Here is a 23247-nt window from a genome sequence, read left to right on the forward strand (position 1 = left end):
TACAGGCTGAGAGGAAAATGCAGAGGAACCAGAAGTATTGCCAGCGACAGAACTCGACTCCTCACGTGTGTGTGCTCATCGGCCTCAGTCTGCTTTATTTTATGTTGGGTTTCCACCAGTGTGTCCTTGGGATTTGAAGGCTGAGGAGCACCTCTAACAAAGGGAGGATTCTGTGACATAAATCTGAGGGTGCTGAAATCTGTTATAGATGCATACATTTTACACCAAATCTGCCTTGGCAGAAAGGGTTTTATCCTGCTTGTTGGTGGTAGTACAAGGCAGGGTGCAGAAAATGTCTTCTTAGAGGTTGCCAAAGAAAAGCAGGTTCTTAATGTTTTGTACATGGGTACCTGAGTGTGGGCTTGCTTCTAATCATGTAAAGTCCTGCCCAGGTTCTGTCTGCCTACTGGGTAGCTTTCTGATCATTTTTTTGCCTAACAGATTGTAAAATTGTCTCTGAAAAGCGAGACCATTACATCGTACTGTGATGAGCATAGGTACAAAATGAGGAGCTGTGATGATTTAAAGAATAGTCGGTGGAGCACGGAAGCTGAACCTCTGTACCTGAGGAGTGGTCTCTGTCTGTGTTCTCCTCAGGGACCACATGGCCCTCAGGTGAACAGCAGCTGCCTCCTCTGCCATGCTTCAGGTTTGGTTTGAGGTGTTACGAGCTGGCTTATGGGGACATTGTAGTTGTTGTTGCCTCTGTGGCATCTTCCTCCTCATTATCTGATTCAGCACTGACAAAACCCGCAGATACCATGTGTACATTTTTCCTACAGCCATCACTGGATAGAAATTCACTCTAGGGAAAAAAACAAAACAAAACAAAACTGCAAAACAAAAAGGTGAAGAAGTGTGGTTTGTGGCTGTTGCAGAGCTAGCAGCAAGGGGCATGAGCTAAGTAATCATGTTCCTAGAGCTGGGTGATAGCTATGTTAAATATAAGAACAAGGAAGTTGATGTAACAGAGCTGTGTGCTGTATTTATTTACAGTTGACACCCGTTGCTAGTATTTCAGTGTTTAAAGTCTTAAAAAGAAGCACTGAATTGTCTGTTATCTATTAGTTTTACCAATGAGCCAGCAAAAAAAGTTTTTCTAGATTACCTAGATCACCAGGTCAGGGTGATTTATGTTCAAAATGACCAAATTTATGCTGAATCACGTTTGCTTTGGGATGCACAGCATAGCCTGGGCTCTTTTATTTGGCTGTCCTTCTTTTTTTTTCCTTCCTTTTTTTCCTTCCTTTTTTTTTTTCTTTTCTTATATGGCTTTGTGCTGTTAAGTACTGCTACACGTTTTATATCAAAAAAGCTATTTTCAACCATGAGGGAAGTAATTCCCTCCTGCCTTTGAGCAGTACAAGCTAACCTGATTTTAATTTTCGTCATATGTGCCTCAGTCACGTATCCAGCAGCACAGGTAGGAAAACCTCATTTCAGATGAGCCATTTCACAGGGGGAAAATGTGACCGGGGCATGCTCTGCTGTACAGTTAGGAGATTAAAACAATCTTCTAAATCAATAAGTTACTTATAAACGCTACGGTTTACAACAGGTATCACGTGGGCTGTGCTTTATCTAAATGTCACCAGTTTTTTTCCTGAGATTGATTGTGGGAACCATATCACACCAACGGACGTAAAAGAGCCCTGGTTTTTCTCTTCTTGTCCTTTCATCTCAGCCCTCTAAAACACTGTGACCTTGCAGGACTTAGTGTGTGTAGGTGACCCAGGTAACTGTGATCGGCCTGTGGCAGGTAGGCACTTGAAAGGCAAAGATGTAGAATTGACATCGTTCATTCTAATAAAGAGAAGCTATGCCAATGGTTGAGTGGCCTGTAATGGCCTTTAAGCAGAATTTTGTCAAATGATATGTAATCCTGATAGTTAATTTGGTAAACCCCTTTAATAACTTTACAATTATTCAAATATTTACATTACCCGAGAACAACTTCCCCAAACTGAACTGTATTCTGAGGTGTTCCGATTCCAGCACATCACAATGTATGTTTTTATTCTCAGATGTGAACAGAAGAATTTTTCCTCTTCCTTTTGGACAGCTGTTGTCTTCAGCAGCAGGATAACGCTTGGCTCCTTGCGGAGTCCAGGCTGAAGGCTTACATGAAGGAAAAGCTGTGCCTTAAGAAAGGTCACTGGAAACCATGAATTGCCCTGATGGGCTGCAGCGTGGGGATGGGAGCGTTCCCTGTGGAAAGCTCTGCTCTGTGAGCAATGGCATAGAGTTTGCTTCAGTTGCTTTCTCCAGGTGTGGAGCAGTTAAATGGCCGTGCAGAGTTCACTTGGCACTCACGCCCTGTAAGGGAACGGGAGTTTGGTGAGGGCCTGGGACCACGGAGCTCATTTTCTCCTTGGAAGCTCCCCTCCTGCGGCACTGGGAGAAGATCCGTGAATGGGCTGGTCAGTTGTGTGTGGAGTGTGGTCACGTACGTAGTGTAAACACAGCACAAGCTTTATTTTAGGAATTAATGAGCGTGAGTAGTATCTTTAATGTGGGCGGTTTTCTTTTTTAACTCGTGTTACGTATAATTATGCCAGTTGATGTCAATCTTACTCAGCGGTAGGATGTGATAGGGGCTTTGTGGGCTCCTTTATTATTCAGCAGCCTCAGAGCTCTCACCTTCTAATAAGAGCTTAAGGAGCATACCAGGTGTTGTACTTCAGATAAGAGCCTTAGCACTGCCATGAGATACTCGCTTAAAACCTCCTGGATCCTGCTCGTTAAAGTTGCACGGAACATGACACTTGGTAACGTTGCACGGACGCCGCTGGGAGCGGAGGCATCGGCCAGCATTTGAAAAACTTGCCAGGTCATTTCTAGATCTCCTCTCTCCTCCTCAGCAATCTGACCCCATCACTTCACGTAGCTGCAAGCCAGAAACGTTCCCTTCGCTGGTGGACTGACGTTAGGGGTCAGCTTGTTTCCAAAGCACGCCTGCCACATTTACTTGGTTAACGCAGCGTGCGTGTTGGGAAGTTCTTAGTGGTGCTAGCAGGTCTGAGATAAAAAGCTTCCAGAACTTAATAATGTATTTTATATACTGATTTTAGAAACTGCTCTGACAGATAGACCTGTACTCATCCCCTGAATGAAGCCTAACTTAGCAGCATTGCTGTGCTACGAGTGCTCGCGGTTAAGGGTAGCAAGGATGCTACCTTCAGGGTGCAGTGTGGATCGGGGCGTTGTTCCTGAGCCTATTACCTTGCGTAGGTCAGAGGCCTGATATAGTCACAAGCTTTTAAGCTCTGCTTAAGATGGGCTTTTAAGTTCCACCTTGCCAACCTTGAACCTCAGGAAGGTCTGCAGAAAGATTGAGCTGTTTTCCTCTCGAAGATGCGTTTGTTTTGCCAAAGTAAATGTTTAGTAGTGGTGGTGTGAAGAGACATTCGTTGAAATTAAGGTTTTGGTGTCTTTGGTGCTGCACACGACTAGGAAGGAGTGACAAATCCTGTGGGCAGGTTTAGATCCAGGAACAATTCGTTTTGTTCTGCTCCTGGTGATTTTGGTGGTCGTGAGCTTCTGGTGGCTTCTGTGGAGCTGGCTGCGGAAGGTGCTGCTGCGATCTGGGGTGCGGTGATCGTGCTTCTTATAAAGGCCCTGTTGTTGATAGCATCTTGTGATTTACCATTTAATCTGTGTGTTGCGTTGTGGTTCTCTTGTCCTGTGTTTCCACGCAGTAAACAGATCTTATTTTCTGGCTTAAATACAACGTGGATTTCGTAATCGCAATTTTTGATGGGTTGCTGAAATAGGGAAGAGGGAGCTAGTGTGTCCTCAGATTGCCAGTTCTCAGTAACTTCTGCATGGTCTGGAAAAACAAAACAAAACTTGGCTGAGCTGCAAGACTTGGAGTTACTTTTACTGAAGCTCTTGTGTTGCGTGGTTGTGGTGTGCTCTGAGTGAAGCAGAGTTTGATGCCCACAGAAATTATCACATCGATTTCCAGCTCTCTCCCCCTTATCGTTTTTTTCTTTCTTTCCGCGGTGTGGCAGGAGGAATTAGAGCCAAGAAACTCGAAACTCAAGTCTTAACTTCACTTTCCACATCCTCCTTTAGTAGGTCACTGAATCATTCTTATTTGTTACTCTCCCATGTGGGGAAAAAACACTCCACTTCTTTGGAAGGCGGGGTTGCTTACCCAGGCACTTCAGCAGCTGCTTATCTGTCCGTGTGTCCTTAAGCTACGATTAGCCTTAGACAAACGGCTGTCTGCCTGCAGCAAGGTAGAAAGTGGTGGGGAGGAATACCAGGAGCTTTGTAGCCATGCTCAGCTGGTGGCTAGGTGTTTCTGCAGTGGCAGAAACGTTTTAAGTGCAGAGAAATGGAAAGAACATGAACTCTTGTATGCGTGAGCGGGATTTCCCCCTAATATTTGTTCTCGGTGATCTCTTGCGAAGAAGGAGGAGGGCGGGGGTGAGGAGTGAGGCCAGGGGCTGGCTGAGATACGGAGCAAAATTAGGAGGATCTCTGAGGAATGCACTGAGTGAATCAGAAGGGCTGAGATAAAACCACACGGTGGAGTTGATAGCGTTGATAGAGGCTAAAACAAAGCAACAACAAAACTTAGCAGTTTAGAAGCTTGGACCAGCTTGGATTTACACTAGTACTTCGTTTGTAATTAAAGACCAGGCTATATGCCTGCTACTTCCTTTCCTTTGTATGCAGAAATTAATTGCATTTGCAGTTTTCCTCATCTGTCCTTTGATATTTGAATGTCACTGGCACGAGCAGTCTTTAAAGACAAAACTTCTAAGCTACTTCTGAGGAAAAAGGCAAGGTTTCTGAACTCTTTGATGGCTGTTGAAACATTTTACAGCTTTCATACAATTTTCCTTTCGCTCTGGGAAGGAAACCTTTAAAATATCTATACAACAATTGTAGAGATGATTAGGAAAAGTACTTGTTTCAGTTGCCTCCAAAGAAAATAGAGTTTGTTCTTTGTGTTGCAGACAGCGATGGAAAATTCAGAATCTGATTGTTTTTCGTGCAAGCTGGAGTTCCACTATTGTCACCATTTCTGAAGCAGGAAGGCTTGGGAAGTGGGTTTAGCAAAAGCTGGGGTTTCTAGAAGTGACTGCGGTGGTTTCACTGCTAGAACAGAAATTCCAAACATTGGCTCCTCAAATATATGTTTGCTTGTTCAAAGGGGGGTTGGAAGGTCACTTTTGATTATTTGTTTTGTAGGTAGAATGTGCTGTCTTCATGCCATTTCTAATATGATTCATGTCGACATCCCTTTGTGAGAAAGGCAGTAATCGCCATCGGAAACGTTCCCGTATGCCTTCACCACAGCTTATTTACTTTGTGACACAAGCACAAAGCTTTTTGCTAGCCTTTACTTTCTGGCCTGTTGATCTTAGATAAATCAGCTAGCTGCTAATTTTTCCCTTTCTTCCTTCTGAGAACGGCCAAGGAGGTCTCAGCGCTGCAGAGACTCAGATGTGTGCAGCGGTGGTTTAGAGAAGGGGAGGCAAAGGCACGGAGTTGAGAAGTGACCTGGCACGGGAGTCTGAAAGGAAGCTGCATCAAAGGTGATGGCTCAGCTACAAACCTAAGTAATAAAGGAAAGGAGGCAAAAGGAAGATTTAGGAGGGAAAGAGGAAGAAGACGCGCGGCTGACACCTGTTAGAAAAGCCATTGCTGTTGTAACCGATGAGGAGCTGTACAGGTGCAAATTACAGGGTAATAAAAGCAGGCTGGTGTTTTAACATCCATCTTAATGCATCTGGAAGGCAGCAAGCTGCTGCCTGCCTTTGGCATTCCCTGACCTGCGGGCAAAAGGCACCTGCCTGCACCCTGGGGAGTCAGTGCCTGCGCTTGGGAGAGGAAGCATCACGCTCCCTGCAAAAGGGCTGCGCCTTGCAGGCATCAAGGAAGCTTTAATACCTGGTACATAGCTCTCAGTTGTGAAATCTATGGCTGGTGGAGGCCCTCTGCAGAATCTAGATTATTTTTCCTAGAAAACTCCTGCTTTTAGAACAACAGGAGCTGTGGTGTTTGTAGCAGTTTGGATTTTTCTCCTGCAGGGAGCTGCTCTGTTGGGCTTGGAAGTCCAAATGGCATCCACCTCCCTGAGCTGTCAAACATTTAATTGCCACGTGAGGTTTGGCCCCTTTCTGCAAGAGACATTTGCTCAGGAGGTGAAGGCAGAACCCCACCGGCCGCAGGCAGCTGCTTTCCTTCTGCCAGCAGGAGAGCCGAGGGCTCTCCTGTCCTCCAATCACTGTTCCCTCCTGGAGAAGGTTTCGTTTTGTGCTTCAAGGTGTTCACACCAGGGAGCTATTTAAGAAGGAGCTGAGCATCAGCAATAGTTGGCTACCTGTGTGCAATGCTGGTGGTTCTAAGGTTGGGCTGTGCTTGCGTGCGTGCAACAGAAAATGGGAGAACCAAGGCCCAGGCTGCAACGAGTGGCCCCGAGATCTGCTTCGTCACCTCCAGGCTGTAAAGGAGAAGGCTCGGACGGGGTGGGAGGGCCTGCAGGATTCCCACACAGCAGTGTTCAAATCCAGTTTTGTTTAATTAGCGATACGTCAGTGTGCTTAGGCCAGACCACGGCTGACCTACTGATAACCCCGGTGACACGATGTGTTCCGTGCCACAGCGCGGTGCTTGTAGAGAAGGGGGGTCGATCGCTCAAGTAGCTGAGCGTTTGACTCGATGAATTGCAGACTTGTTCTGTAGCTCGTCCAAATATCTTAATGACTTGTCACATTTTAATGACTGGTTAAAGTTTAGTTGGGCAACTTTTTGGTCTGCAGTTTTGCATTCACAGAACAACATTATTTACAGCACTAATGCACAGTGACAGGCTTTCTCATCCCTCTGCTTCTAGTTCAAGCAGTGGTGTCATGCAAGGAAGCTATGCTATGTTTCATGCTTTTTATTACCTGAACTTTTTATGTTTGGGAATGTCTTGCATATAGAGAGAAATACATATGTATTTTTAATGTCATGGGAGATTTCTGGATTTCCAGAGGTGTATATTTATTGCTCCTTTATACCACACTGGAACGAGCAGAGGATAAATTTGCAATTAAACTGCGTATGTTTTGTTTGCCCTTCTCTTTTTAATTGCAGATACTTCCCTGTGCATTCCCTCAGTGTTACAGGAAATGAAGCACAGAGTTTTGGGGGAACTGAGCAGGAATAGAAGAGCCTCGGCTGCGCCCAGTTGGAGGAGGAAAGGCAGCCAGCTGAAGGGACCTACTCCCTTTCTTCCACAGTCATCCTCCTACAAGCGCAGGAATCCTGTTCTTGTAGCTTTGTTTCTGTGTGAGCACAGAAAGGCTTCCTCCCGTCTCAGTCGGGAAATAAAAGGGTGGTCTTGTCTTTGCCAGCGTTTGGTGGAGTCAGCTTGTACTAGGGCAGGCTCCTGAGTAAGAGCAAGAATTGCAGAGCTGAGCCTTAAGGGTGACTGAGGGGGGAGGGAGAAGATCCAGACGGCCTTGTTCTGGCGTAGTAAGGGTGTCCTTCCTGAGAAGGAAGATTGCCATTGTTAGTGCTGGAAATGAACAAGAATAAACTGCACTGTTTGTGCTTGGGTCTTGCAAATCTGGGGGCAAGGTGGCATCTTGCAGGTCCCTCCGAGTGGTGTTTGTGTGGTTTCGTGCTGTGCTTGCTTCCTGCAGAAGCCTTTTGAAGCAGTCCTGCTGCAGAGGTAACTGTGTTGGGAGTTGTGTACACCAGCCCCTGGCTGTTGCTAGAGCAGTGGTGGTAAATTTGGGGGCTTGGTCCTGAGGCTGAGTAGGAGAGCCGTACAGGAGCATTCCTCACTCCTGCAGTTTGTGCTGCATCCTGCACTTAGGACAGATCTACAGGAACGTGCATGATGTTCACAAGATGGGACCTTTTCTTTTTCCTGATCCTTCCAGCAGCGAAGCCTGTTAGTCCTCATGTATCAGCGTGGACAGGGGATTTTTATTTTTAAGCAGTATCTCTGCATAACAAGATCCAAGCAAACACTGCGGAGGCACGAAGGACGCTTTGCTGCTGGAATCTGTCATGTTCATTGTTTTCAGAACTCTGGCGTGGGATGTTTACTCAAAATCCTGGCCTCCGTTTCCCTCTGCCACTTCATTTACTCTCTCTTCCCTCAGGGTCTGGCAGTAACAGGGGCTCTGCCTGCAGCAGTTCGAGGACTCGGCAGCTGAAGTGTGGGGCTGAGACCTGTGTCAGGGCTGCAGTGAACGCAGCGATTTCTCAGTCTGACAGCCACAACAGCTCCCTGGCGGTGTGAGCAGCTTGTCCAAACCCTGTTCCTGCCTGCATCACCCTGTCTCTGCCAGGGGCTGCATCGCCTTGGCTAATTTCTCACCTGATAATGTCCTAGTGCAGGAGGAGAGCCCATCAAACCAGGAGTGATGGTACAGAGCCCAGGCCTGTGTGATGTTATTTTCGTGTCTCTGGAGCAGCTGGAATGAAGTGGCGTTGGGATTGCACAACAGATCTAAAAATAACTTGGGCCCACTGCATTTAATTACTGTCTAGCAACTGTACATTCGTGTGGCTAAACATGAGCCAGCAAAGGCTCTTCAGCTAAACTTGTTCTTGCTGCATCTTGCATCCAGATCTGAGGCTGTTGATAAACTTTTTCACTGTTTATCTTCACTGATGACGTCATTCCCAAAGGGAGAGCTGCTCAGTTCCTCAGGATTCTTCTCTGAAGTCTGGGGCTGCTCTTCAATATCTCTCCTTACGCAGACCTTTTGGTTCTGGAGCTGTGGTATCACACCTGAAGTAGCCTGTGCTAGTTACTGAGAGTATTACTTTGTAGCAGGTCAGAAACAGAAATGAGCAACACAGTAAAAAAGGAGAGGCATGCAAGTTGTTGCATTTCTGATGTGCCAATCAATAGTTATGGATATTACCTGCTGCCACATTTCCCAGAGCAAAGAAAGACAAAATTTGTTATTTTCTAGCATGGTTGGTCTCTGCTCATTCTGATGAATTCCTGGATGTTTGTACAGAAGCCGTGGCCACGTAGGCAAGCAAGTTAAACTGCTAAAGTGATACTGAAAGGGGGAGCTGCCAGCATCAGGAGGACTTGCTGCCTTTGAGAGAGAGGTGACACAGCAAAGTCTGTGCTCTGCTAAGCTGTGGATTCAGAAATGGGCTCTGAGATTCACGTCCGCTAGCAGCACGGAAGGACCTGGATGTTACATACCATTCCTCTCATGCTAGCTCATTGAGGATGGTGTTCAGCAGAGGTAGGAATGTTCCCCACTATGCTTTCAGACTCCTGCACGTTAATGTCTGCACGGATACTCTGCCTGGTCCAGCTTTCTGTTTGCTGGGTAAACACATGGCCCTGGCAGGATGGTGGGCGAGGACGTGATCGGAAAGCACGGCGGTGGCATGCCAAGTGTGGGGAAGCAGGGAAAGGGAGCGATCTGCTTGTGTTTGCTCTCTTACAACACAGCTTTTGAGAAAGAAAATCGAGAGGAGGAACTGTAGTGGGGCAATGGGTTAATGACCTCAGAACGCACGCAATAATGACTTCTCTGGATTTGAGGATATGGAAATTTTAAAAAAGAACTAAACTGAAGGATTTCAGTATTATTGTGAAATATTTAGACGTGCTACAGAGCAAGAGAAGTACTTCGTATGTTGACAGCTTATTCCAGATGAACCTCGTGTTGGGGTGGGAGAAGTAACTTGACTAAAGACAGAGATGTCCTCAAGGAGGAAACTGCACGTACTTCAGGTACTTAGCAATCATGTTTGACAGCTAAAATGCATTGAAAATAGAAAGCAGATGTTGTGAAATAGCTGAGAGCCTGAAGCAATCTATCAAAAAGCTGGGACATCTGAATCTGCTGTGGCAGTCCCCACGATGGCTGTTCTCTGTTAAGAAAGCCATTATCCCTGCCTTTTCTACACAAAGAGCTGCCAGATCAATACAAGTTCAACTCACATCGGTATGATTAAAAAAAAAGGGGGGGGCTATAGACAAAGCACGAGGAGAAATAAAGGTTCTTCCAAATCACTTGCAGGGAGTAGGTTGGTATCATTTCCCTTTACAATTGAGAAATGTTTACAAAAGAGTGACCTGCTCAGAAATGTGCTTTGAGTCAAGGTATGCAGAGGGCTCGGTTAACCTGCTCCCTGGTCAGGAAGGCTTCAGAGCCAGGTTGGGGCTGGTTTAAGCTCTGGCTGCCCGACCCACCTGGGAATTCATGGAGCTGAGTTTTGCTTTGTCCAAGGCTGCCTGAGATGTGCAGGGCCGGTGGGGACGTGGTCCTAGGGCTTTGATGCCTTTAGCGGTTTCTGAAGATAGCTGGAGGAAGGGAGTGCCACGCAAAAGTGCTTGTCCTGTTCTCGTTGTTCCCCAAGCACCTGCTTGTGGCAGCTGCTGGAGACGGAGCACCGGGAAGCTGGGACCTTTGGCCCGCCCGTAGGGGCGTTCGTGCAGCTCTTACGATAAAGCAGGCGAGGTTGGTGCCAAGTACTACAGCGAGCTAGATGCTGCTGTAGTACCAGCAGTGGAAAAAATTCCAGGCAGCGCTTTCACTGCTAACCTCTTATCTCCATTAGTAGGAGACTTGTCTTCTGCCGTGTAAAAATTACAGCCTTAGAGCGCTCTCGTTTTGTAGCTTTTGCTTGGTGCAGAAACGTGCTTTTTTTTTTTTTTTTTTTTTTTTCCAGCACAGGGCAGTACGTGTCAGTGGCACTCGGGCTCTGGAAGCTGCAGATAAGTGCAGTTGGTGTTGCTGCGTGGCTGCTCGGTGTGATACCAGCCTGCTGCCCTGCTGCTGCCTTCCCTGAGGGGCTCCCTGGAGGGTCTGGGAGTCCCAGGGCCCTGTGCATAGCCAGCCAGCCAGTACGTTTGTGCCTCCAGTGCCTCTGTGGTTGGATGTTGTCACCGTGTGATGAGGTTTCACTCGCTCACTTCATCAAACCAGCAAAATGTGAGCTCAACTATGAGGCTTCATCATCAGATGCACAAAAATCTGCATTAGAAGCCAATTCATTGCTGCTCCTAATAATGTTTTGCTCAGTGAGTCTCTAGGAGCCCAGCGTGCATCCCATCTGAGTATCCAGTCACACAGCAGAACCCTCCAATCTCCAGTAAAAATCTTAGCGGAGCTTGAGGAGCCTCACATTTTTATCAGCAGTTTTTATTAGCACATTAGTAGGCTTGGATCTGACCTTGCGTGTGCTGATTGTACCCTGTGTGCACGGAGCGAGTTTTTAAAACAGGGAGACAGATCCTGGGAAGTTTAGAGAGATTTGTAACAAATGCCATTTACCTTTCATCTGAGCACTCCGAGGGACCCTGCAAAGTGAAGGCAGCCTTATTGTGATTTTTGCACGTGGAAAAAACACGGCTCAAAAAGAGGCGTGTGCTAGGGTCGTTTAGCAAGAGGGAGTTTTGCTTTGGTTGTTTGGTGGGGGCTGTTTGTAGGAAGATTCAGAACAGCTCTGATTGTCATCTGCTTTACTTGGGAATCCCCCATGTGCTTTGGGACCTAGACCATGCAGGTCCCTGCGTGTCCTTGGACAGGGGATCGTGAGTCCAGCTGCCTTAACGAATGCGTGGGTGACTGACACAGGAATTTCTGAGCTGCTTCGCTGGTGGATATTTGGTCGTGGTGGTCACTGCAGCAGAGGAATGACTTTATAAGAAAGGCTGCTCGTGTGTAGTGTGGAGAGACAGGAAATAAAGGAAAGCCTTAAACAGCCCCTTTGAAACTTCCTGCTTCTGATTAAAGCACTTTACATGGCGAGGGAGGGAGACATTTGAAGTGGTTGATGAACTCGGTGTACGCTGGGTGTATTCTGGCTCCTAAGGAAGGTTCCTGGGCTCCTCAGCGACCCTGGCTGGAGGTGAGTGCTGGAGGTGTGATCCCAGCGGAGATCCTGAGAGGAAGCACTGTGAGTCCCGAGCTGCTGGTGGTCGGTCAGGTGCAGTTATAGTGCTGTGTACCCCGACTTCGTTTGCTTCGTGTCTGCAGGATGGGTGCTTTTCTCCCCCAGATATAACACACTCAGCAAGAGTTTCTGTTCTGGCTTTTCAGTCTCAATCTCACACTTCTGAAAGTTTGGAGGCGTCATCGTGTCATTATCGCTGTGTACTCGGCCTGGTACCTGGCCTTTCTGGAAAAAGGGATGGCATTCGGATTTAGTGCCACTGAATTTGTCTTTCCTCATCCTTAAAGGGAGGGACACGAAAGGGAGGAGAGGATTTGGTGTTGTAGTCGTTGGAGCCTGCAGTCACAGACAGCGCTGCTAAAACTTCACACCCTGAGCATCCACAAACCTTCTCGGCTGTCTCATTTTCAGCGATTTGTCACTGAACAAATTGTGTTCATTTTTTTTAACAGGCTTTGAAAGCATTTCCTGCTTGTGTCACAGAATCACGCAGACACTTTCGGTCTCTGTGCTTGTGTGCTATTCAGTCCCATAGCTATTACAGAGTTAAAAACCTTTATGCACAATCATTATAAAGTAAAAAACTGCTCTGGAGTGCGACTGGAGCCGTGCTGCCAGGGACAGCGCTGGCCTCTCCACCCTGTGTGCAACCAGGAATCTCTCTCAGCCTGTCCAACCCTAACTTGGCAGCGAGAGCCCTGTGGGAAAAGTGAGGCGGATTCCTTGCGGTGAGCGTGAGCACGCTTCTCCCTCGTGCCCGCTTAACCCCAGGAGGGGTCACTTACAGAGCCACGCAGCTCCCGCTGCTCTTGCCGCTGACCTGGAGGTGAAGGTCTGTTATCCACCCCTCCTTCCAAGCAGGCTCAGCCTTTCCTGGAGGCTCAGCCTTCCTGGGAGGCTGCGGGTGTGTGCTGCCAGATCCCTGGGAACGTGGCTGCTCCTAGCAGGGGCCGCAGGAGCCGCCTTCCCCTGCTCCCCGCTGCTGGCTGGAGGCTGGTGCTGGTGAAGTCACTGTGAAAGCATTTGTCTGCACTTGGATCCAACGAAGTAAAGATTTTCCTAGGAGGTGTGTGTGGCCTTTTGGAGGGGCCTTTTTTCTATTTAACTCCTTTTTTTTCCCGAATTCCAGTCTCTTTATGGTGACTCTGGCAGGGGTTTTCTCCCTGTGTTATCCTCCAGTAGCCTTAGTAGTAACAGCACCGTGCCATCGCCCTCCTCCTGTCTTCTGGGTAGTTCCTGGCTTAGCTTTTATGTATGGTTTCAATAAACTGGGTGTGCTGTTGAAGCCTTGAGTCTGCAGTAACTCAATTTGGGAACGAGCCTGGTGTTTCTCACGCTGCAGGGAGCTGCTCGCAGACAGCTGCTGGGAGAGCTTCCTTGCACAGGGGGCGAGGTGGAGCATCTCTTCTTTTTAAAACACTGAAGTCATTTTCAGAATAAGATCCCTGAAGTCTCGGGGTGTATTTATAGGCTGGCAGCGCCGTGCCCAGAACATTACCCTACCCTCCCCTACCCTCTGTGGCAGAAGCTCTGGTTTCAGGTTTCTGTCCCCAGTAAACAGCTCTCGGTTCCTGTCGGTATGAGAGCTGCGCTGATCTGCCCTGCTGATAGGGTTTGTTTGGGTTTGTCAGGGGCTCTCTGGGTAAAAAGTCTCTGAACCACAATTTAGGTGCTTAAAATAAGGTCCTGGATTATCTCATCTCATCAGCCTATTACCCTAGGCTAAGGCCTTAGCATACCAAAGGATCCCGACCCGCTGGTGGCTCTGTGCAAGAGGGTCCTCCTGGTAAATGGGCAGGGAGGTGCTCTGGGCAACAACTCTGCTTCCTGGGCATTTGCACATGAGAAGAGCCCTTTGCAGGGAGTGTTTTGGGAAACTTGAGCAAAACCCGGTGATAGGAATCAAGTTTAAGGAAGTGGAGAATTTCCAAAGACTGAGGAGGATCGCTTCCCTTACACTGAAGCTGCTCTGGAAGTGCGTGGTGGAAAGTCAGCCTCCCGAGGGAATGCAGGACAGGCTTCAGAACCAAGGGAAAGCAAATACTTGGGTGAAGCTCCTCTGCCTCCCAGCAGGGATTCTGTAAGAAAAGTTCATGTAGAACTGATCCATCCTCGTTGTGCTAACTCAGCGTTGTTAGATACAGGATGAAATGTTCCTCGAGCAGGAGGGAAGCTGCAGCAAGGCTGATGGAGAGGAGGTGATGGGGGAAAAGGGTGCTTTGGGTGCCGTGGCTGCTCCCTGAAAGGGAATCGTGCAGCAGGGAAGGAGCTGACAATGAAGCTGTTGGCGGAGGTGATGCAGCAAAGAAAATCTGGCAACTGTCACAGCCCTCACCCCTGCAGATCAGAGCGGAGTTACTGGTGGGCCATTGCACATTAGGGGCCCGTGGTGTGTTAAAATTGTGTCTTTTTGCTCCTTCCAGACAAAGACTGGAGTAAGTGTTCCCTAAATGCAAGTCCTCAACCTGGTGGTTATAAAATAATTCTGACAACTGTGTAGGTGATGCAGGATGCTCATTTCTGGTCGTCCTGCCCCTGGAGCACTGAGCTGCGTGAAACCGCGTGTGCAGTCCCAGCAGCAGAGAGGAGGAGCTGGGCATGAAGGTTTGATCTCCAGGAGGTTGATTTCAGTTGTTGGCCTGCAGCTTGCAGGCAGAGAACAGCTGCCTGGCGCTCTGGTTTCAGGCTTGCTGCTTTACATACAGAGATAACGTGCTCATTTAGCTACAAGGGTGAGTCATACAAAACATGAGGCATTACGCTACACCGCAGAAGACATGAAAAGGAATTGACTTTCCACCTTCTTACCCAGCTGTTGTTGGAGGCAGCGCTGGTAGCACCTCCTGTTCTGAGCGCTGCCCACTAATTCCCGCTGTGGAACTGCACTTCTGGTTGTTTAGCTGTTAGAGCTGAACTTTCGCATGTTTAAGCCTGTGGCTTTTGGATGAGACGTTGTTCAAAACAGTTTATTCTGTTCCATTAATAAAGCTAAAATAAATGATATTGCCCACATTAAAAAAAGGAAGCCAGAAAAGCTTGATTCATTTTCCACAAATCAGTTACCCAAAGGTTTGGAACAAGGTCCTTGAAATTTGGCAAGAGGGTTGCTCGTGTACCACGTGAGTGTTTTGTCCTGCGAACCTGCTTTTGAGCTTGGTCAGACTGTCATCTTCGAGGGAAGTGGTGACAGCAGCCGGTCCAAGCAGCGAGTGCAGAGGTGGTCTCAGCGCGTCGGCTGGAGGTGAGAACAGGGCAGGGAACCGGAGGATGCCGTTTGGCAGGCAGGCACAGGCGTGTCACCTCACGTCGGCCAGATCAGAGGAGCGGATAATGAAATGTTAACAGGTCCGTGCCTCAGTTTCCCCCCTGCAAAATAAAAGGGAAAGCGCTGTGGAAAAACCAGTGAGTTGAGCCTAAGCAATGACTATAAATTATGTTTTGAGCGCTGAGAAGTGAACAGCACGGGGGGCCAGCAGGGAAAGTGCTAAACTAAACACTTGGGCTGTGCTGCATGCCATTCTGTGCTATTCTGTACACGGAGAGGCTTAGGATGTGGAAAAATGGCTCGTGATCCTATAATTAAAGCGTTTAATTGTGAGAAGTGTGCCGAGATACCAGCAATATAAATTGGGATGCTTTCTGCCTTTTTTAGTGCTTGCATACGCTACCATACATTTCCTTTTATGTAGAATTGAATGATAATTCAATAATAAGCATGCATTGTTGCTCAGTTCCAGTTGGAATTTGAAATCCACTGTACAAAGGATGTCTTAAATCTGTGCAGGGAAAATTCAAGTCCACACTTGAATCACTGATCCTTACCTCAAAGGAACACTTTTAAAAAACAAAACTGAATACTTAGAAATTGTGATAATCTTCACTGTGTGCTCTCCACATCTACATCTAATCTGCCAGGAAAATAAATTACGGATTATGTCATTTCATACCAGAACAGAAACTTTGGGTTGCAGTGTTTGTTTAAACAAAAAATCAGAACAATTTCCTGGGGAGTTTATTTTTTACATATAAGCCTGTATTGCTGCAGAAGTTTTGTGGCTCTCCTCATTGTAAGATTTTTCCTGCTCACTGTGTTTACAGAGCTTACTTCTGGGGAGAGGTCTGAGGAGGGCTGAAATTCTTACCCACGCTGTTATCTGACCGGCAGACACCAGAAAATCTGATTAGTTTAATGTTTATTTGTAAAGGCAGAAAACCTTCTTTCATTAAAAATACAAACTGATTCTATTTTGTCTTGAATTCCCTAGCCAAGTGTGGAAAAAAATCGGGACTGCTTTCTGCTGTGTTCTTTGTGGACCAAACCAAGCTGAGAACCAGCAATGCTGGTGGATGGGTGAGCTTAAGTGCAGGAAGGATCAAGGAGAGGTGGTGCTCAGGAGTCAGCGGTGATGGATGGTGATGGCCAGGCCTGTTTCTCAGCATTTTTGACTGAAATTATTGCTGACGTTATTTATGAAGCTTGCTTTCTCGTTGTTCCAGCTCTGTAGTAAAGTCCATAGGAGACAAATGTCCGAGAAGCAGGAACATTTTTAGAAGTATGGTTTCTGACTGGAAAACAGAAACTATTTAAATAATCTGTGTCTTTAAATAGGCACTGGCTGAAGGACACTGCAGCCTCCAGGTCTCCTTGATATTTGTCCTGTTCCCTGTTCCCCTTCACCCCATGCTATTTCAGCACTCTTTTTGCCCTTTCATGACTTGCCTGAAGGCTGCTTCTCTGGAAAACATTTCTCCAGTCATCTTTCCCGGCTGGCCACCAACCTTCCTCTTCCTGTAGCAGCTATTGCCCTGTTAGGTTTGGCTAAAACTACAGCACAAAACTTTTTTCCTTGACTGATGTAAGGATGGCATAAAAAGCTGTCAGCGCAGATATTCCATCACCAGCACAGATGTGGTCTTTGTCACGGCAAGAGCCCAGATCCCAGGCAAATCACATTCAACTTTCAAACTGAGCTTAAAATGATAGATTTTAAAGCTAAATAAAAGTGAAGAGTGTTTTGGTTATGGTGCATTTGTCGGGTCAGGAATGTTGCTCCTGTAATGTGACTGATCTTCTACTTTCCTGTTCCTTTTCAGGAGGTGCATGCCTCTGCCTTCCTGGGTGAAATCAGTCTAGATGATGTGTCCTGGGCAGGTGTTGCAGTTCCAGTTTGCCAGTGGATGACTTTGGTTAATTTTTTAACACTTCTATCCTGAGCATCATGTATTTAGAGGCAGTTTGTCCCTTGTAGTATCTCTGTCCTCAAGATTGAAGTGTTGTTTTTAAAAGGAGAAGAACCAAACAATGGGAGAGTTTGGTTGTTTCAGAACATTTGATGTAACTTTAGCACAAAGTTCCCTTTTGTGGACTGTGGGCAACGTAAAATCCCTCCACAGCTTGGACTCTGCTACTGCGGGAGGATCTCAGGTGAGGAAGGTGAACTAGGTAACCTCAAGGAAATGAGCTGCCTTAATGCTTGCTTTTAAAACGAGCTCTGGCTGGGATTAGTGTCCTGGGGCAGCAGCTGGAATTAGCTTTGTATCTACAAATAGTAAGATGTGAAAGTGTGGCCTCCTTGCAAGTCCTACAGACTTGCTCAATGTAGGAAAGTTTTTGTTTCACTTGCCTGCCTCCTTGCTCCAGCACACAATGCATATAATCTTATTCTCTGAATGAACCATTGTTTGGGGAAATACTGTTAGTTTTGGCTCCTGGAGAGCTGAGCTGACAGGCCCAGCTCCCCAGCAAAACACTTCGGAGATTAAAAAACAAACTGAAACCATTCCTTCCGAAAAAAAATGCTGGGGACAAGCCAAAAAGTTTATTTTCTGTGTTGCTAGAAAAGTTAATCTAATTAGCTACTGTAATACCAAATTGGATTTTTTTTTTTTTTTTATTGCTTAAATTAAAAGCCTCTCTACTGTCACCTGCTGTAAAAGGAGAAATTAGAGTCTACCTTAAATACTGAAAGGTCACGACAGGAAGGAATTGGGGAAAAAACGCAGGGGAAGTGGGTTTTGGGACAGGAGTTAACAAGGCTCTTTTGGCACAAAGACAATGGGAATCTGTTAACTAAATAGAAAAAGCACGCTTCTGGAGCTGGTTCCTGCAACTGAATTTGCAAAATTCAGGTGTGAAAACAAAATAATTAATTGCTTAGCACTACAGTACGCAAGAGCCATATGGCCTGTTTGAGAAGGGAATCCTGCAGGTCACTGATAGCCGTGCTTCAAGGTATCTGTGCTGTATCTGCTGTGAATATATATTTGGGCAGCAGGGTCAGGCCTGTGGAATGTGAACCTCGGCGCTCGGAGGTTTATGTTTAAATTCCATCTACGATAGATCTAGGCCAGGTGCTACGTGCGGGCAGGAGAAAAAATAACTGCTGAGCTGGAGAGGCAACTGTAGCAGGAGGTTTTCTTCCTTGTCCCTACATACCAAACCAAGTGGCAGAGGGTGGGAATGAGGCTTTGACATGCAGAACACAGCAGCGTGACAAAAAATCTCTGTCCCACTCATAGCTCTGTCATACACACACTGTGTAGCCTTGGGTGTATAATTCAGCCTTACTGTTTGTTACCTTATTCTTAAGCAACAAATGGTGCAGCACCTTTCTTCTCTCTCGGTATTGTAAAGACCTCATGCACAGTATTTAATTCAGCACAATCGCAGGACAGCTTGCCAACTGGAGTTCCTTGGTCAACACCATTCACATGTCATGCTGTGGAGAATGCATTTGATTTTTGCTGGGTGGAGGAAGGGGCTTTTTCTAACTGGTATTTAAGGCAAAGCCTTCCCTATTGTCTTCTATCAGAAAAGAAAAAAAAAAAAGGCTGAAATTCAGTGCTAAACTCTGCTGGTTTGACCATTTCTGAGGTAGACTAAAACCAGGGAACTGCAGGCTGAATTAGAAGCAACTAAAGAAGTAGGTTTTACTGTGTGGATTACTTGGTGGTGGTGCACCATGCTGCAAATCTTGTGGCATCTGAATGGTTTTCCATTGCTTTTAGAACACAGCTGCGCTCGCTGGAATCTCAGGAGTGGAGTTCAGGTGCTCACAGGTTCCTTGTGGCTGCCGGGCTGGTCAGCGAGCTGCTCCTCGCTTCGTGCCAGAGCAGCAGGAGGCAGGTCTTGGTGGCTGGTTTTGTTGTTTGCTCTGCTTTCTTTCTTTGAAATCTGGAGATCGGCTTCAGGTAGGCACCGCTCTCAGTCCCCGAGCTGTTCAAAGTCATCGACTTTCCATTGCCTTTGGAATTGGGAGCAGTATCTAAACATTGCTGTCAGCTTCATGCTGATTTCTCTCACTGAGGCTGAAGTTGTTTCACTTACGACCTCAAGCTGGGCTTGTGCTTTGCTCCCATGGGAACTAAAAATAATAATTATTTTAAGAATAGGTTCTTAATCACTTCCTTCTTTTGATGCACTACTTTTTGTTTAGTATTTTGGAAGAATGTAATAGAAAATGTTTTAAAATATTTGTGTTTTAATTCCAGTTCTAATTGCCTTCTTGAAGATGCAAGGAGTATACAAAAAAAAATCATTACAGTTCCTTTCAGGGATATATAAACATATATATACTTCTCTTCCAAGAAAAGCATTTCTTGCTGTTATTCTGAAGATTATTAGTTTTGTTGCTTTGGCAAACTGTCCAGTCACATGGAGCAGTTGAGATGAGCATTACGTTGACGGATTTCTTAGTCAAAGTCACGCGGGCATTTTGTCAGTGTTAATGGGTTTGCTCTGAACTGTTAATGTACACTGGAGAAATGGAAAAGACGTGGGTTTAATCTGGGTTTAGAAGGAACATTAAGCCAAGCCAAGATGTACAGTGAGTTTGTGTGTGCTGGCTGTGCGGTCAGTGCCGTGAAGGTGATGAGTTGGCTGGCAGAGATGGGGAGAGGATTTAACAAAGTGGCACAACAAGCTTGCAGAAAGCTTGAAAACAGAATGAGATGATCTAGACTGGGTTCTAAAATGAATGGAGATCCACTGTCTGCCCTGAACCCTCAACAGTTGAGTAACAGGGAGATAAAATTGCGTGGAGATCCCTCTGTAGACTGGAAATGCCCACCCTAAGGGGACAGCTCACAGACCCTGGTGAGCGCAGGACTCGCTTCGTAGCCGGCCTCTACACCCGCTTCCCGGTGCGTACAAAAGAGAAGAGTAATCCTGCTCTGTGAGTACTTGTGTAGCTGCTGCGGGAGAGCAAATCCACAGTGCCCCAGTGGAGGCCACCTCAAATCCATCTGCTGGCACTGCGCTGCCGATGGACCAGGTGCTTGGAGGCCTCCAAAAGGACAAGGTTTGGGGGTGACGTTATTCCTGTCGCTTGTCCATGCACCCTCCACCACAGAAGACCTTAATCTCTTGGTTTGCAATGTTTCGAGACAAAGCTTGTGCCTTGGCTCGCGTTGTCCTACTGATGGCAGTTTGTGTTGTTGGTGCTCTTATGTGGTAGTGAGGGTAAACAGACAGCAGAGGGAGACAAAGTAGGAAGATGTGTGAATAAAACCACAAAAAATGAGAGAGGGAACCTGGAGAGAGAGGTGATATGTATACTTTAACCTGTGGCTTGAAATTTACTACATTACAAGTATTTCCCACTTCTGCTGCTCTCTCAGGAACACGGATTGATGATTCACAAAGTTGTGTTTAAGGGCTGGGTACTTGGTGTTCATAGTGTTTACTGGAGTCCACGTTGCTTCTTCCTTTTTCTCCCCTCCACCCCAAAGACTATTCATACGTAAGCTGTTTTTCTTTTCAGCCTTCCCTTTTCTTGGAGAAACGTTAATATTTTGAGTCTGTTGGTGATCCTGCGTGCCCAGCTTGCATTTATTAGCATTGTACAATTGCTGGGTGGTGTATTTTCTTTGGCCAAAACTGGCGTTTCGTTCATCCTTTCCAGTATTGCCAGCCTAGAAAATCAAATGGAACTGCAGAAATGAACTTGTGTTGACTTCATCCAGCTCCTTGGCAAAATCCAAGCCAGGCAAACCTACAGTGCAGTCAAACCTGCAAGGTTTGGGGCTTAGTTGTGAGCACTCTTGTTCTCAGGTAAGGGAAACTCCCAGGCTGGCGCTTGAGAAGATGGGAGGGATACTGGCAAGGAGAAAAATTTGAGTGAAATGAGTTGTAATCCTGAAATGCTTGCAAGACCTGTTGTGACAGTTGTTAGCAGGCAGATAAGAATGTGAAGGAGTCTTGAAAAGTGGACTCCAGTCTGGTGTAAGCCATGAACAGTGTGGCAGAAGTTGTCACTAGCCAAGTGTGGCTGCTTGTACCTCTTTCTGTTGGTAGTTTGGCAATTTTAGGAGGACACTTTGCTCGATAGGAGCAGCAAGGAAAAAAAAATGAAATCAGAGTGATTTTGCTTTCTGTTTTGTTTTAGTGGGAAGCTGGTGTCACCAAAATGGAAAAATTTTAAAGGCTTGAAACTCCAGTGGAGAGATAAAATCCGTCTCAATAACGCCATCTGGAGGGCATGGTACATGCAGTGTAAGTACCAAACTGGGCTGTGTCACTTGCTATGAAATATTTTATGAGAGACCCATGTAAAAAGCAAGAGAGAAGTGAAATTACTGTCTAATGAAAGGTTCAAAAATCTGCTGCAGGCTTGGATATCTGCAGGGCTGTCATGGCAGCGTGTATGAACCACTGCTCTGCTAGAGATGCCCATGCAGAGGCTCTACTGAGCAGTTGAGCACAACCTGAAATTTCCCCATTTCATGTTGGTTTTCTGGAGAGAATGCTGGCAATTTTTTATTTTTATTTTTTTTCACATCTTGCCCCGGAGGTGAGAGGGCTTCCAGCAGAGCCCACTTCTGTTGAGCACTCAGATTTTCTCTTTTCTTTCAGACCTGGAGAAGCGCAAGAATCCTGTGTGCCATTTCGTGACTCCACTGGATGGCTCTGTTGAGGTAGATGAACATCGTCGGCCAGAGGTATGTGAAACCTGAGGAAGAGACTAACAAGCTCTAGAGATTATAGTGCATTTCCTAATCCACTAGATAAAAAGCAGCTTAGTAATTCTGTGCTCTGTTGTCTTTATCTAGAAGGATCCGTTAAGATAAAGAAGGTGTGCTGTTGAACCACTGTTTCTAATTTTATCATATAGATGGGATCAAGGAGCTACCAAAAGAACACTCATTATCTGTGTCACCTCTGTCTGTGTTCTAGTTTAGTGAAGTGCAATTCGGATAGTTAAGATTTTGACAGCCACTGCTCTGGCTGGAGATGGCCCAAGTCAGTGGGAAATCAGTGAGGATTATTTTTAGAATTGAATCTAAGTGACCCCCTGAGAGTTTTCTGTGTCTATTTAATCGATGAGGTGTGATTTCAAGACAACAAGCAGTTTGTTTTTCTCTGTCAAGGTAACTTCACAAAAACAGTGAGTTTGTGTACTTTCATTTTTGCTCTTCTGTACAAAATGCAAATAGAGCTGCCCTCTGGCTCCTTCCCGAAAACCAGCCAGGTCCTTGATGTGGCAATGTGTGTTGCTCTCTGTACTGCATAACTCTAGAATAATTTATAAATGCCAAAACCCTTCTAGGAAATGACAGTGTGGCAACTGTTACCGGAAGGAGTTCCAGATGACTTTGCGGAGCTGTCTCAGATTTTAGAAAGAACAGTTTTGATGTTTGTGTTGAAAGATGACCGTTGAATGCAGAAAGGTTGTGCTAAGGCTCTCACTAGTCTGCTGCCCCTAATTTATCACACACAGCTATTTGTAATGAATTAAAGGCCTGCACCATTCTGGTCCTTTTGTTGCTACTAGTTTGGGACCTGTGAAGTCACATTCTCCCTGAGCAGGACATGAAAATTTTATGGCTTTGTATCATTCTTAGCAGCTTTTGTGTGTGTGCACGTATGTGCTGGCAACCTTGTGAAATTCTCTTTGCCTGTTTTCTGCAGAGCACAAGGTGTTACTGTTCTATATGTTATATTTTATTAAATTCATTGTAAGGTTTTTTGTCTTTTTTTTTTTTTTTAAGTATTGGTTTTAGTTAGGCCAATGTGGGAGATGCTGACAGTGCAGTCCGACATCATCTTGTTTATTGTGGGAAAGATGAAGTTAGTACTGTCAGATTTAATCTGTGATAGCTGAACTCTGGGACAGCGGGTCTGCTGATACGTGAGCTCAAACAGAATTAGCATGATTTCTTTTGTATTTTTTCTGCCTGAATATTTGCTTGGATACTTGTTGGACATTCAGCCATTATGTGATTCCGTGTAATTCATGGTATGTGTTTGTGTTCTCAGGCCATTGCAACAGAAGGGAAGTACTGGAAACGAAGAATTGAAATAGTCATCAGGGAATACCACAAGTGGAGAACATACTTCAAGAAAAGGGTCTGTTA

At 46.1% G+C, this 23247-nt stretch overlaps 1 protein-coding gene and 1 long non-coding RNA gene across 3 annotated transcripts in view; one reads left to right on the forward strand and one right to left on the reverse strand.

Annotated features, from left to right (window-relative positions):
* Positions 1 to 23247, forward strand: part of MLXIP (MLX interacting protein) — a 46428-nt gene that overhangs the window by 1305 nt on the left and 21876 nt on the right. Inside the window, 3 exon segments of the mRNA XM_084491737.1 lie at positions 21279 to 21385; positions 21746 to 21831; positions 23150 to 23239. Coding sequence (XP_084347863.1) covers positions 21279 to 21385; positions 21746 to 21831; positions 23150 to 23239 — 283 coding nt within the window.
* Positions 73 to 10655, reverse strand: LOC311420652. 2 transcript variants are annotated; one of them, XR_014684449.1, is made up of 3 exons: positions 10070 to 10655; positions 1944 to 7494; positions 73 to 833 (listed from the first exon to the last, which is right to left on the reverse strand). It is a non-coding gene; the product is annotated as an uncharacterized lncRNA (long non-coding RNA). The 2 variants fall into 2 exon arrangements; XR_014684450.1 differs by lacking the exon at positions 73 to 833 and having other exon boundaries at positions 1890 to 7494.

This window comes from Aythya ferina (genome assembly GCF_964211825.1).
Source record: "Aythya ferina genome assembly, chromosome: 17".
NCBI classification, from domain to species: Eukaryota; Metazoa; Chordata; class Aves; order Anseriformes; family Anatidae; genus Aythya; species Aythya ferina.